General features: G+C 45.1%; 1 protein-coding gene across 1 annotated transcript in view; it reads left to right on the top strand.

The window, feature by feature from the left end:
• trpa1b (transient receptor potential cation channel, subfamily A, member 1b) overlaps positions 1-3,264 on the top strand; it is a 162,923-nt gene extending 159,659 nt beyond the window's left edge. Inside the window, exons 26-27 of the mRNA XM_078215501.1 lie at positions 2,951-3,060; positions 3,150-3,264. Coding sequence (XP_078071627.1) covers positions 2,951-3,060; positions 3,150-3,264 — 225 coding nt within the window. The remainder of the gene's footprint in view (positions 1-2,950; positions 3,061-3,149) is intronic.
• Positions 3,265-16,063: the final 12,799 nt, after the last annotated feature.

Below are 16,063 nucleotides of genomic sequence, written 5' to 3'. Positions count from 1 at the left end.
CCCCCGTCGAATCCGCACTGCAAAGTGCACAGCTACACCACCCCAACCCCCCAACCCCGATCCCAATCTGGTTGACTGCCAGTTGTAGAGTGTGCAGTTTCTCCACCTCCCCATCCCAGTTGAAGAATGTACATTTCTCCACCGTTCACCTCCCTTTAGACCCTGTCCACCTTGGCATTACCCCCCCCCCCCCCCCCGCACCCCCCCTCCGCTCCTCCCCCCGTCTTCGACCTCTTGGGGGGCCTCAACGACCTCTGGTCCTACCAGTGAGGCCATCATGACAGGGCTTCATGCATGATCCTCTTCGGTGAGAACCTTCACCGGCAAGGCTGCTAAGGCAAGTGAGCCCGGACGATTGCGTCTAGTGGTCCAGTGCTCAATAATATTTAAATTCTATTTAAAATAAATTTAAATATTATACTCCACCTCGCACCCGGATCTCGCTGGATATCTAAGCCTGGTAAGATCGTGATAGACGAGAAATCCGGTGGGAACCCAATTTTTTGCCTCTCTTGTGATCCGACTGGCTCACCCCACCCATCAACCGGTGGGATGAGAAGATAAAATCGCCCCCTATGAGTTACAAACATTAGTGATTCTGATAGACATTGAATTTGACTGAATTAACACACAAATTCATCATCATTTTGTGAAGAATTAGTACAAAATAATTAGCCTGTGAAACACTTATTGCATTTTAATGTAGCACATTGTACATTAAATGCTTTAGATATTTCTGACAGAAATGATAAAATGCTTTTTGGCTGAAACCCAGTATTAATGAACAGATTAGGAATACTAACATCAATGGGCTAGACTTTCTTGCATCTGTCCATGTTCGAACAGATGCTTAAGGATTTAAAAATGGCAGACAGGATCTGATTCCAGGGTTCCTATCCTCATTCCCGCCCGGGATAAGGGTGTGGGTAGTGAGGTTGCACTCAGCAATCTTCCCCTTGCCTACTCCATTTCAGTGGTGGACATTTTAACCCCCCACTATTTCTATGGAGTGGGGTCCATTTTGTTAGGAGACATATGATTTCCACCTCAAGAAAGAAAATCTGGCCCAATGTCTTTGATCCCTGCCATAAACTCCTTTCCCGAGCCATTGACTCTAACCCATTCTCGAGCTACTTGTTTGAAATGAAACAGGCTATTTACAACCTCAGCAATACGTTAAATTTGAAATTCACATCCTTGTGCTCAGATCCTTCCATGGCCTCACCCCCTCCTTATCTCTGTAACTCTCGCCAGCCCACAAACCTGTTGAGAACTGTTGGAGAGAAAATCCTAGTAGGTTAGAGGAATTTTAAGTAATCAGGGATTTAAGTCACTAATAAAATACTAGCAATAAGTGAAATGACCTCAGATCAGACTCTCAGTCTAACAGGGGAACTGTCTACATGAACACAAGTAAGAAATTTAAATAAGTATTAGATTTGAACAAGTAGTTCTGGTTTAAACATGTATTTTGGTATTTTAAATGTATTAACTATATTTTATAAAATATAATTGTGCACTTTAGCCAAGGGCAGACTGCTGGAAGGGATGATGGAATGAAGCCTTAGTAGACAGGACCACATTCTTTAAAAACAATGAAACCTCAGAATGTGCAAGTTCTTATCGGCGAAAATTGCTAGCAGTAAGGTTCTCAGGGCTACTTATGAATAGGGTTTTTCACACTATCCAGATAAGACAGGCCTCTTCTCAAAGTGAGAATGTACATCTGTCTGGTTTGGCCATCGATGTAAGCAAGAGTTGGCAGGAACCTTAACTTTGACCTTTGTAGCTAAGCATCAGGGGTTACTAGGCAACAAAGGAAGAAGCATCAGCAATAGGGGGAGGAAGCATCTGATTTTGCGGACCAATGAAATCCCATGATGTCAGAGAATAGAATACAATTGGCTAAAGTATGTGACAAGTATTATTAATGATTAATTTATATTGAAGATGATTTGATCATAACTAATGAAAGGCGGGAGAATTTGATATGAAAAATGTATAATTGATCAATCTGTGCATTGTAACCTCAGAGTTATATTGGAAAGCTCAGAGCCTTCTCTTTTAGAGAGGCATTGGACTAACCAATGTTATCTCTCCCTTTGATCGTTGGTTAATAAAGATGCATCTTTAACCTGGCTTTCATGAGTCTTTGTATTGGCTGATGTTTTGGTGATACCTAACCTCCAGAGAACCCCACAACAAGAACTCCATGTCCTTCAAATTTGGCCTGTTGTGCAACCCAATTTATTTTGATCCATTAGCTATGGCCATAGCTCCTATACTTTGGAATTTCCATTCTAAACCTCTCCCCTGCTTCTTTTTCAAAAATCCCCTAATGCCTACCCTTTACATCAAGTCTTTGATCACCAGCCCTGCTTGGTGTTAAATTGTGTCCAGTAATGTTCATGTGAAGTACTTTGGAAGGTTTTTCTGTGTGAAAGGTATATAAATTCAAGTTTTTGTATATATTTTTCCTGTTAGAGTAAGACCAGAGATTAAGATGGAACAGAATGTTCTGGAATGGTAATTCGGGTCATATAACAGTTCCAATCCCTGAGCCTGCATTCATACTTATCCTTCTTCTATTACTGTGTATCGGTAAAGAATTTTACATACTTCCCACAAGCAATTCCCACACTTGCTTAACAATTATGCACAAAGTCATCCTCCATTAACATGAAACTTCAAGTTCTATGCACAAATTTTGTCCATTGTTATTTATTACAATCAAGTTCCACTGAATTTATTTGTTCCATCTAATATGCACAATTCTGCTCAAATAACATGACTAGATTTAAAAATCTGTTGTACCACTCAACTGGATGAAAGATTTTGTGGCTTGCAAACCAAGTGGGAGAGCAACTTGAGTTATAGCTTGTAGGTCTTACTGTTATTGCAAAGTGCAGCACAATGGGAACATATTGGTCAAACCTACTTCTCTTTGCAGACTTTGCGGAGATTTTCAAGACCGCAACTCACTGACACATCCATTGAGTTGAAGAATAATGGAACTGATCACAAAAGGTTTGAAGTACAACTGGAGAAACTGAAGCACAGGTCCATAATCATCAATTATAAATTCAGATGATATTTCATTGAAATCGTATTTTGCTATGCTGATTCGTTTCACCTTGTTAAATTTGCAGGTTGAAGGACATTTCAGCAACAATGCGGAAGCAACATGAGCTTCTTATGCTCATCAGCCAAAAAATGGGAATTCATTTTGAGACAGGAGAGCAAAACCACGAAGAATGTGAATAAAAGAGACAAAAATCAAAAGGCAACAGGAGGAAAGCGGATGGAGAGACTGGGATCTGGTGTTCAAACAAATGTGTTTAATCAAACAGAATATGTTCATAATTCAGACACTTTCCATGCTGAATCTCAGCATAAATGTATTTTATCGGATGGTGTTTAAATAATACTACAATCATTTGATGAGCAAAGCAAAAGTGCAGTGTTTCTAAATTTCAATTTAAGTTTGCTTGCTTAGTAATTTTTTATCCATATAACTGGGTAAAAATGAAAGAAAATTTCTTTAAAGTATAATAGAGCAAAAATGTTGCTATATTCAACATCAAATGTGTGCATGTTAGGCTGTGCTTACTTTAACGGTTGTCATGTTGGCCAGTGTTTTATGAATCTGCATTAAGCATTGTGTGCTAGGATTCTGGCATTATAGCTTTCAAAGTAAACACAGTTATTCAGAAATACCAATTAAGATAGTAAAGAATTACTTGACAATATGCTAAACTTATTATTGGGGGTAATGTCCAAATAGTGTAAATTCTATCTGTGCTCTGGTACACATGCACTTTATTTGAACTGTAATTTGCCCTTTCATTACGGGTTGGTACTGATTTTCATTCTGCTGTAACTGAGGGTCTCAGAGAAATATAAGGAGTATAAAGAGAGGGGGTGAATTTTCTTGGAGGTTCTTCTTGTTGGTTGTAGATTTGCTGCAAGAGGCTTTGGAATCCTGAAAAAACAATGTAAACTGATATATCATTCTGAATATCAGCACTGATTGAGGAAAATTCTGGAACTGCAGCATATTATTAATTTATTAGACAAAAGGAAAGTTTGAGGGAATCAGATAGTACGGAGGATTGATCTATCAATCACATCTTAATGAGGCCAACATAAGCTATGTTGTTAAAACATAGAGGGTGGGATTTTATGGCCTTGCTCGTACCGCAACCATAGAATTCTGTCCAAGGTCATCGGAAGTTTCCATTGTCCGTCCCTCACCCACTCCAATTCCTGTGGCAGGCCGGGCAGCAAAATTCCGGCAATGGTTATCTTTAAATGAGGAAATAGATGCAATTAAAGATTGTTCAACTAAATTTATGTGTGTTTTGTGGAGGTGTTTTATGTGACTTACCTTGTCCCATCTGTTACACAAAATAATGCTCACACTATTCTACCATAAATTTTGTAATGTTGTCTAGTTTAGGAACATAGAAGCAGATGGCCGTGTTGCCTGTACAGTAATTCAATTCAATGGTTGATCTGTATGGTATCCAAACTCCATTTACCTGCCTTTGATCCACATCCTTTGATACCTTACCCAACCAATACCAATCCATTTCAGACTTGGAACACTTTAATTGATTCAGAATCCATAGATTGGGAGAGCAACTTCCAGATTTTCAGTACTTTTGGGTGGAAAGTGTGCTTCCTGATTTCATTTGTAAGTAGTCTCATTCTTGAGATTGTGTCTTCTTGTTCTGGATTCCCCTACCAAAGGCAATAATTTATTTGCATGAATTCCTTAATCATTTTAAATATTTCGATTAGATTACTCCTTGACCTTCTGAACATTATGTAATGTAAATCAAGTTTATGCAACCTGTTAACATAATTTAGCTTTTTAAATCCTGGTGTATTTAGACAGTTTAGGAGAGTGGTCCAAGAAGTGGCTGATGAAATTCAACGTGGGCAAGTGCGAGGTCGTACACTTTGGAAAAAAGAATAGAGGCATGGACTATTTTCTAAACGGTGACAAAATTCATAATGCTAAAGTGCAAAGGGACTTGGGAGTCCTAGTCCAGGATTCTCTAAAGGTAAACTTGCAGGTTGAGTCCGTAATTAAGAAAGCAAATGTAATGTTGTCATTTATCTCAAGAGGCTTGGAATACAAAAGCAGGGATGTACTTCTGAGGCTTTATAAAGCACTGGTTAGGCCCCATTTGGAGTACTGTGAGCAATTTTGGGCCCCACACCTCAGGAAGGACATACTGGCACTGGAGCGGGTCCAGCGGAGATTCACACGGATGATCCCAGGAATGGTAGGCCTGACATACGATGAACGTCTGAGGATCGTGGGATTATATTCATTGGAGTTTAGGAGGTTGAGGGGAGATCTGATAGAAACTTACAAGATAATGAACGGCTTAGATAGGATGGACGTAGGGAAGTTGTTTCCATTAACAGGGGAGACTAGGACGCGGGGGCACAGCCTTAGAATTAAAGGGAGTCACTTTAGAACAGAGATGAGGAGAAATTTCTTCAGCCAGAGAGTGGTGGGTCTGTGGAATTCATTGCCACAGAGGGCTGTGGAGGCCGAGACGCTGAGCGTCTTCAAGACAGAAATTGATAAATTCTTGATTTCTCGAGGAATTAAGGGCTATGGGGAGAGAGCGGGTAAATGGAGTTGAAATCAACCATGATTGAATGGTGGAGTGGACTCGATGGGCCGAATGGCCTTACTTCCGCTCCTATGTCTTATGGTCTTATGGTCTTATGGTATCTGGACTCTCTCCTCTTTGAGGCTAATTTAATATTCTTGAGGTTTGGTGTCCAAAATTGAATGTAATATTTCAGATTGGATCTGATCAAGGCTCTGTACAACTGAAGCAATACTTAGTTACTTTTTGTTCCAGGCCCATCGCGATAAAGGCCAACATTTCATTCACCTTTTTGATTATGTTTGTATGTGCCATGACTTGGTAATTTGTGCACAGGAAACCTAAATCCCTTTGCTCCTCCATTGTTCCTAGATTCTCACTATTAAGACGATATTTCAATTGTCTTTCATGAAAGGAAGGGAGGGAGGAACTCGGGGAAAATTACAATCACCAGAGAAGTGGTACTGAATAAAATGTTGGAGCTGTGGGCTGACAAGTGCCTAGGTCCTGATGGACTTCATCCAAGGGTCTTAAAATAAGTGCCAGGTGAGATTGTTGATGTATTGGTTTTAATAAAACCATAAGAAATAGGAACAGAAGTAGGCCGCTCAGCCCATCGCACCTGCTCTGCCATTCAATAGTATCATGGCTGATCCGATGTTCCTCATGTCCGCTTCCCTGCTCTTTCCCCATAACTCTTGAATCTCTTACTGATCAAAAATCTATCTATCTCAACCTTAAATATACACAAGGACTCTGCCCCCTCTGGGGCAAGGACTTCCAGAGACTCACCTCTGAGAGGGGAAATTCCTCCTCATTTCAGTCTTAAATTGGCACCGCTTTATTCTGAGACTATGCCCTCTGGTCCTAGATTCCCCCTGAGGGGAAACATCCTCTCAGCATTTACCCTGTCAAGCCCCTTAAGCATCCTATATGTTTCAATGAGATCCTCCTCCCTTTCAATCATCAGAGTTCTTCCCTCCTCCCCTCTTGCAGTCATAGGGGCTCTTTCCTCCCCCCTCCCCCCCCCTACCCCCCACCCCCACCCACCCACCACCACATAAAGGGAACCTCCCCCCACCCCGCCTGCAGAACAGATTAAGATTCCCCTCGAGTGCCAGAGCCCCCTTGGCACTACATCCTTCACATGCCCCTTTGACAGCTCACCTGGCAGTGCCCATTTGACAGTGCCCCCTGCCAGGGGGCAGTATCCAGTATCCCCAAACCCCAGGGGCTTCCAGGCACCTCCACATCCCCGGCGTAGTCATCGCAACTGGTTTTCACATTTGAAAACCAGCAGTGATTCACAGCAGCGTGACATCATGCCGCCACAGGGGGAACTTGCATTGTGGGCAGACACTACAGCGTAAATTCCTTTAATTATATTAAAATTTATGTAAAATCATGGAAATCAAGTTCATGCCCTTGTTGAGCATGATCCTAATTACATCAGTGGCAGGGGGCGGGGAAGATCTCAAACCAAAATCTCGCTGGCGCAAATCCCGTTTTGGCTGTCTTGAGATTTAGTTGCCATAATGGGATTTGCACCTATGGCGAATGTGACTGCTAGATCACGGCCTTTGAGTTGTTTTCATTACCAGACTGGCGCCATATAAGTTTGTTGTTTAATTCTTATTTGTACCTGTCACCTTGTTTTCTAGTGTGATCAAAGCAAGAATAAAAAGAAAATAAATTGAAATTAATCAAATATAGTTGGAGGTTTGAATTCACTTTATAAAATATGCTCGGGGTTGAAACAAATTCCATGTGGAACCTCTTTTTTTTCCAACTATAATTCTGATTTTGAGTTGTACTGCCATTGCGTTTTATTTGGTTTTCCCACTTTGGTTTCTGTGCCTTTGATTTCCTGGCCCTTTCCACTGACAGGATCTTCCAGTCCTGCTGAAGGTGACCCCCACCCCAAACGGGTTCCCTGGCGACAGGATGAGCGAGCCATGCAAACACAGTAGAAATTGATGGCACCAGAAGATCCCAATGGTGAGTCACATCCACCACTGGAAAACACACTAATTTTGAAAGAGGAGTCATCGATATTGATAAATCGCAGATCCACCCAAAACCTATGTTGATTCTGGCATGTGTCACTGGCACACTGTCGAAAAGAGTTTACAGTTATGGTCAACTACGTTCACCTCCATTCTGACCTCACACAGAGTGAATATTCCCCAAAAGCAATGCTCCAATATAAATGTCACATTCATTCTTGCAGAACCAACACAAAACACAGGAGGCAATTGGGTACTAAGACAATTTATAGGCCACATTCTCAGTTTATGAGAGACAATATATTGCTCAGAATGTTGGCGCCCTGGCAGTTCAAAAATTAAAGCTTTTCCCATTTTCACTGAAACCCACTTTCTCCTTTAAATACCGACTGCTGTTGGGACCTTAGTCAAGTATCACAGAATATTTGTCATAATATTTTCCTTTAGTTACAAAATTCATGAGATTAAGCAAAAAATGGTTTTAAGAATGGATTGTTAGGATATTGTTGCAGTAGCTGGCAGTGATATCAGAGGATTACAGCCAAGAATATAACAGTATAGTATAACGTTATGGAGACTTCACTTTTTAACATTATTACATTATTCTAATTCAGCTAACTTGTAACGAACTGGATTAAATGTTTATCACAGTGGCCAAATATTGCTCTATTATTATCACAGTGCCTATTCCTGACAGCCGCTTAAAACAGGTGTTAAACCTTTGCTTGTGTTAAAAGGAAGCATAATGTCTTTGTTCGAATCCTTTCCTGAAAACAGACAGTGCTGTGCATTTCAGACACCAGCCTGTTCAGCTCAGGTTTTGTGGATGCAACCAAACAAGCAGCCAGTCAACAAAAGGTCAATTAAATAATAATTTTCTTCAGGAGCCAAGAGGAGCTGCATTGCTCCTTCTGGCTCTACAGGCCCCCCTGAAGACAACTGCCAGCTGTGATCACCCTTATCCTGTTCTCTCCCTGCCCGGGTCTTATCTGAGGGCGACTGCAGATGAGGTAAACATCCTAAATTGGATGGATGGAAATGAGTGGGTTGCTTCTGAGCACAAAAGGCACAAGTAGCTCATTTCAATTATTATGAACAGACCCAAGACTGAACTCACAACTACATTGCCTTTCATTTGGACACCAAATAATTTATAGGTACAAGCTCTCATTAAATGGTGTTTTTCGTTCATATGAATACATTGCAGTTTTCTGCACCGTGTGTGTGAAAGAGGTTTGTTGGGACTACTTTGGTGACATTGCTTCTATCACCTTTGGAATATAGAGGCCGCAATGGAAATCCCTTAATTAAGATGCAAGGATCTATAAATTAGTAGAAGTTCTGCTGTCACCTGCCCTTTTCTCTAAAATGAATGACTGAATATATGAGTAAAGAAGAACATTTGTGGACATCAAAAAGCAATGCATGAGGAGGTTACACTTCATAAGGGAGGCAGTACTGGAGTTCCATGACATCCAAAGCAGTGATTTGTAAACTTCTAAAGCAATGGCACTGTCTGTTGCTGGAAGGATCGTTCCATCTTTGAAATGTTTTGTCTTTGCCTCCATCTTCAGACTGTCATGGGGATAACAGTCACAGTCCCAATGTGCATTTATCTGGTTTAAAACATGTGACTGGAAATAGCATAACAGAGCTCCAGCTTCAATCCAGATTGCTGGATTTGCCAAAATCTGGTATGTCATTCATTGCACACAGCCAACTCCGAATATTGATTCATATGAAGCATCATGAACTGTGGGGACTTCCACTCCATTAATGTGCAACTCCTCTGTGTCTATTGCACAGGATAAAGCAGATGAATGCCAACTAGGTGGTAGAGCTCTCAATTCCATTCCACTCCTCAAATTGTTGCGGATCAGTTTTAAACTGACATTGCACAACTTTGGTGTCTTGTTAGATTCAGCTTATAAACCCTAAAATATTCAAATACAAAACCACCTATTTCCACGTCCACATTGTCCACCTTGATCCTTATTTTACAAAATCAGAGAATTGTTAAGGAGGAGAAGGAGGCTATTTGACCTATCATGTCTGCACCAGTTTCCACTGCCATTAGAAACCCTTATTTATGTTCTGTTGATGTTCAGTCCCACTCACTATCAATCCTTACATTGCCAATTTCTGGGGTCCCGGCCAGAGCAGGGACTTTTATACCTCTCCCAGGAAGCGGAGCCCAACTGGGATGTACCACAACACTACAGTACAAAGGTGTAACAACCCGATCCTAACCCCAACAGCAACAAGTAGCACAACCCAACAGTAACATATGTACATCCTTGTAGTACTGGCCAGACCCTGGCTCAGTACTATCCAGTGGGAACCAACGATGGTTCACCACATTCACCCCTCCTTTGAGAACAAAGGCCGGCGGGGTACAAAAACAGAATAAAGTGTCAGCAGTCTATAAGTTCAGACGGTCAGGGGGACCGCACTGTCGTTGTGACCTCCTCAATACCGGCGGTGACACCAGAGTAGGCACTTGCGGTGGCGTTCTCCCCAAGGCGGCGTCCAGCTGTTCTTCCATGGACTCACAGGCCGGTTGACCCTGAGGTGACGGTAGTCCATGGGATCCTGACACGCCCTGCAGTGGCGACCATCTTCTGGGCTCAGGCAAGCTGTACACGGGAGTAAAAGGGTTAAGCAATGGTCCCGATGCTGCCCGCGCCGTGTCCGGGTAAGATACAAGAGTTAAAGGGTTTGTAACAGGGGGTATGGGAGCGACAGGGGTTGCTACGTCCCCTGCTGGCGCCAGGTCTCGGATCGAGACCGTGTCCTCTCGCCCGTCAGGGTATGCCACATAGGCATACTGAGGGTTGGCGTGGAGGAGATGGACCTGTTCGACCAACGGGTCGGACTTGCGGGCCCTTACATGTCGCCGCAGGAGGAGGGGTCCTGTGTACGTCAACCAAGACGGTAATGAGGTCCCCGAGGAAGACTTCCGAGGGAATGAGAACATCCTCTCGTGGGGAGTAGCATTGGTTGCCGTACACAGGAGGGAGCGAATAGAATGGAGCGCATCAGGGAGCACCTCTTGCCAACGGGAGACTGGAAGACCTTTTGACTTCAACGCCAGTAAAACAGCCTTCCAGACTGTAGCATTCTCACGTTCCACCTGTCCGTTACCCCTAGGGTTGTAGCTCGTGGTCCTACTAGAGGCAATCCCGTATGAGAGCAGGAATTGCCTCAACTCATCGCTCATGAACGACGAGCCCCTGTCGCTATGGATGTAGCCGGGGTACCCGAACAGGGTGAAAAGATCACGGAATGCCTTGATAACCGTGGCAGCGGATGTATCAGAGCAGGGAACAACAAAAGGGAACCGAGAGTACTCGTCAATGATATTGAGGAAGTACACATTCCGATCTGTTGAGGGAAGGGGGCCCTTAAAATCGACACTCAGTCTCTCGAAGGGACGAGTGGCCTTGACTAAATGTGCCCGGTCAGGTCGGTAAAAGTGCGGTTTGCATTCCGCGCAAACCCGACAGCTTCTTGTTACTGACCTGACGTCCTCCACCGAGTAAGGCAGGTTGCGGGCTTTTATAAAGTGGTAGAGCCGAGTGACCCCAGGATGGCATAGGTCATTATGGAGGGCCTGCAAACGGTCCTCCTGTATACTGGTGCATGTTCCACGCGAGAGGGCATCCGAGGGCTCATTGAGTTTCCCTGGACGGTACATGATGTCGTAGTTATAGGTGGAGAGTTCAATTCTCCACCGCAAGATCTTGTCATTCTTGATCTTGCCCCTCTGCGTGTTGTTAAACATGAACGCCACGGACCGCTGGTCCGTGATCAGGGTGAACCGTTTTCCCGCCAAGTAATGGCGCCAGTGCCTGACGGCCTCCACAATGGCCTGGGCCTCCTTTTCCACCGCTGAATGCCGAATTTCGGGGCCTTGGAGGGTGCGGGAAAAAAATGCGACGGGCCTGCCCGCCTGGTTAAGTGTGGCGGCCAGGGCGAAATCAGATGCATCGCTCTCCACCTGAAAGGGGATGGACTCGTCAACAGCGTGCATCCTAGCTTTCGCGATGTCGGCTTTCAATTTATCGAAGGCCAATCGGGCCTCTGGCATTAGGGGAAAAGTCGTGGACTTAATGAGCGGACGGGCTTTGTCTGCGTAGTTGGGAACCCACTGCGCATAATAAGAGAAGAAGCCTAAGCATCTTCTCAGTGCTTTTGCACTAGCAGGCAAGGGAAGTTCAGAAAGGGGGCGCATACGGTCTGGATCAGGGCCAATGACCCCGTTTTTCACCACGTATCCTAGGATGGCTAAACGGCGCGTACGAAACACACACTTCTCCCTGTTGTAGGTCAAGTTCAGGCGAGATGCAGTGCGTAGGAAGTTCAGGAGATTCGTGTCGTGGTCCTGCTGGTCATGGCCGCAGATGGTGACATTATCCAGGTACGGGAAGGTAGCCCGCAGCCTGTTCTGGTCCACCATTCGGTCCATAGCACGCTGGAAGACCGAGACCCCATTGGTGACACCAAAGGGAACCCTGAGAAAGTGATACAAGCAACCATCCGCCTCAAAAGCCGTGTATTGTCGGTCCTCTGGGCGAATGGGGAATTGGTGGTAGGCAGACTTGAGGTCTATGGTGGAGAACACCCGGTACTGCGCAATCTGATTGACCATATCAGATATGCGCGGGAGAGGATACGCATCCAGCTGCGTATATCGATTAATGGTCTGACTGTAGTCAATGACCATCTGGGGTTTGTTCCCGCTCTTGACCACCACGACCTGCGCTCTCCACAGACTAGCGCTGGGTTGTATGATCCTTTCTTTGAGGAGCCGCTGAACCTCAGATCTAATGAAGATCCGATCCTCAGCGCTGTAACGCCTACTTTTAGTCGCGATGGGCTTGCAGCCTGGCACAAGATGCTGGAACAAGGAGGGTGTGGTGATCTTCAGCGTCGAGAGGCTACAGGCGGGGCGCGTTGGGCAATTTGGAGGCTGCTGCTGTTTTCCCACTGCCAGTGAAGGGAGTGGCCCACCGTACTGTAGGATTACACTCCTCAAGTGGACCATGAAGTTTAGTCCGAGAAGTATTGGTGCGCAAAGATACGGCAACACTAGGAGCTTGAAACGCTCGTAAACTGTGCCTTACACCTTCAAAGTTACCACGCAACTCCCCAGCACGGTGACAGACCGGGACCTCGATGCCATAGAGATTGTCTGTTTGGCAGGTTGAATCTGGAGTCCACACCGCTTCACAGTGTCTGGGTGGATAAAGCTCTCAGTGCTCCCGCTGTCAAACAGACAATAAATCACGTGATCATTTCCCTGGATATTCATCATAGATTTGTCAAGTCTATGAGGCTTGGCCTGGTCCAGGATGATCGACGCCACCGTTGGTTCATGAGCGCCACTGCAGGCAGCTGAAATCGATGAGGAGGACCCCTGCTGGTCGTTCGCGGTCAGTGTTGACCAACATGGCCGCTCCCATGAGTCGCACGTGGGTGAGGGCGCCAAACTCAGCGACCCCTGGTGGTCACACACCTCCGACTCCGTCGACCGTAATGGCGTCGTCCTGGCCTCACACGTGGACGAACCCCTCGATGACTTCGACGACGAAGACCCGAGCTCTGAAGAATCGCAGGCCGCACTGCCGTTCCTGGGTTTAGATCGGCACACTTTCGAATAGTGCCCTTTCTTACCACATGCGGTGCACAACACAGCTTCAGCGGGACACCGTTGCCGAGTATGCTTCGCTCCCCCACAGAAGTAGCACCGCGGGCCGCCCGGGGCTGCTGCCGTCGTCTGGCCCGAGTGTGAGCATGCCATTACGCAGCATTTCGAACCCGAGGGACGAGGAGGGATTGGCGACTGCTCCTGCCACGTTGTCTCCACATGGTCCTCCGGATATAATACTAAGCTTTTGGAGGCCGTCTCGAGCATCTCTGCTAGCTCGATGGCCTGGGTAAGATCAAGGTTACCCTTCTCCAACAGTTTAAGTCGAATGTACGACGATCCGACTCCCGTCACAAACGCATCTCGGTCGAGGTCGTTCATGCTCTGCTCAGCCGACACAGCTTTGCAGTTACAGCCCCTGGCTAGCTGTAGGAGCTCGTTCGCATATTCCTCCATCATTTCGCCAGACTGCCGTCGTCGAGTGGCTAGGAGGTAACGAGCGTGTATTTCATTGGGTGGTTTGATATAGCGCTTCTTCAGAAGTTCGAGGGCCTTAGTATAATCGGTGGCCGCACGGATCGCGAGGTAGACAGTGTTGCTTACCCTTGCATGGAGGACCCGGGAGTCTGTCATCATCTGTGGTGACCGCTGCGGAGGCTGCCAGGTAGTCTTCGAAGCACTTCAGCCAGTGGTCGAAGGTGTTAGAAGCACCCACCGCACGTGGATCTAGTGTAAGGCGTTCCGGCTTCAGGATCTGCTCCATACTCTCTTTTTTTTCTTTGACGAGAGTTTAACAACAGTAAATAAAATTGATGCGCTTCTCAAACACGAGGCCAGGAGCTGTCTTGTCTGGAGACAATACACATCTTTTTAGCCTGTCTTGATGCTCTCTCCACTCACATTGTTTCGTTTCTTAAAGACTTGATTAGTTGTAAGTATTCGCATTCCAACCATTATTCATGTAAATTGAGTCTGTGTCTTTATAAGCTCTGTTTGTGAACAGAATTCCCACTCACCTGAAGAAGGGGCTAAGAGCTCCGAAAGCTTGTGTGGCTTTTGCTACCAAATAAACCTGTTGGACTTTAACCTGGTGTTGTTAAACTTCTTACTGTGTTTACCCCAGTCCAACGCCGGCATCTCCACATTGTTGAAGTTGTACAAGGCATTAGTAAGGCCACACTTGGAATACTGTGTACAGTTCTGATCACCCTATTATAGAAAGGATATTATTAAACTAGAAAGAGTGCAGAAAAGATTTACTAGGATGCTACCGGGACTTGATGGCCTGAGTTCTAAGGAGATGCTGGATAGACTGGGACTTTTTTCCCTGGAGCATAGGAGACTTAGGAGTGATCTGATAGAGGTCTATAATCTATAAAAGAGGGGCATAGATAAGGTAGATAGTCAATATCTTTTCCCAAAGATAGGGAAGTCTAAAACTAGAGGGCATAGGTTTATGGTGAGAGGTGAGAGATACAAAAGGGTCCAGAGGGGCAATTTTTTCACACAGAGGGTGGTGAGTGTCTGGAACAAGCTGCCAGAGGCAGTAGTAGAGACAGGTACAATTTTGTCTTTTAAAAAGTGTTTAGACAGTTACATGGGTAAGATGGTACAGAGGGAAATGGGTCAAATATGGGCAATTGGGACTAGCTTAGTGGTAAAAACTGGGCGGGCAGCATGGACAAGTTGGGCCGAAGGGCCTGTTTCCATGCTGTAAACCTCTATAACTCTTTCACTAAGGTTATTTGAGAGGAGGAAACAGTTCTTCTTATTCAACCTGGCCTATGTTTGACTCAAGTTCCACCATAACATAGTTTACACTTAACTTCCCTCTGATTTGGTCAATCAAGACACTCAGTTGTATCAAACTTTTACATTTATTCAAAAAGAACCACTTTCTACCTGGGTTAATGAGAGATGCTCAAGTAAAAGAAGAAAATGCTGGAAATATTCTGCAGGTCAGACATGATCTGTGGAGATAGAAACAAGCTGGGATTTTTCAGTCCCAACAGCAGCGTACTTAATGAAGGGTAGCTTGGGGTGGTAGAAGGACTAAAAATTCCCCCTTGCTTGTGACCCCTTCAGCTTCATCCTCTGTGAATACAGAAGGAGCAGCTGCCCCACAGCAGCACAGCCAAAAGTAAGCAGGAGCCCTCCAGGTTTCCACTGATATGTGGGAATGTGCAGTCCCAACTGCCATGATAGAGACTGGTGTGAATCTGTTTTGCATGGGATGCAGATGGAGCCCCAATCAGAATTGTCCCCTCTGTCCAAATACCCACACTGACAGCAGCATATTATGCCAGTCCAGAACACATCCGGACCATGGTGGTGTGGACATGTAGGCACTCACCTGGAAGACCTGGAGCAGCTTGTAGGGGGTGAAAGACCAAGCGACCAAGGATCCGGGAACCGTACTTGCAGCAATGAATGTTGGACAACTGAAGGGGATGGGGACATTGGCCGCACAGGCTTAATGACTATGAATCGCAATAAAACTACATCAGGTCTCATTAACGTGCAAATATAGTCAATTTGCAGAAGTGTAAGAACACTAACAATTATAGTACGCTCTTGCAACCCTCCTAATCTTTCATTTTATACCTCCTCGTCTACATGCTCCCCCAACATCCGCAGCAGGGGTACAGGCAGCTGCTGACCAGTTTTTTCTGTTGTCTTGGGTGACATTGGTGGGTGTCCTCTGGAGACCCAAGGCCTGGAGGACCCCTGCTTGGTGGTGGATGACCTTCTGACTCAATGAGGTCAGTGACAAA

The sequence above is a fragment of the Mustelus asterias genome, chromosome 7, assembly GCF_964213995.1.
Source record: "Mustelus asterias chromosome 7, sMusAst1.hap1.1, whole genome shotgun sequence".
Classification (NCBI taxonomy): Eukaryota; Metazoa; Chordata; class Chondrichthyes; order Carcharhiniformes; family Triakidae; genus Mustelus; species Mustelus asterias.
Note: the sequence above shows the minus strand (reverse complement) of the source record. Positions and strands in the feature narration are given on the sequence as shown.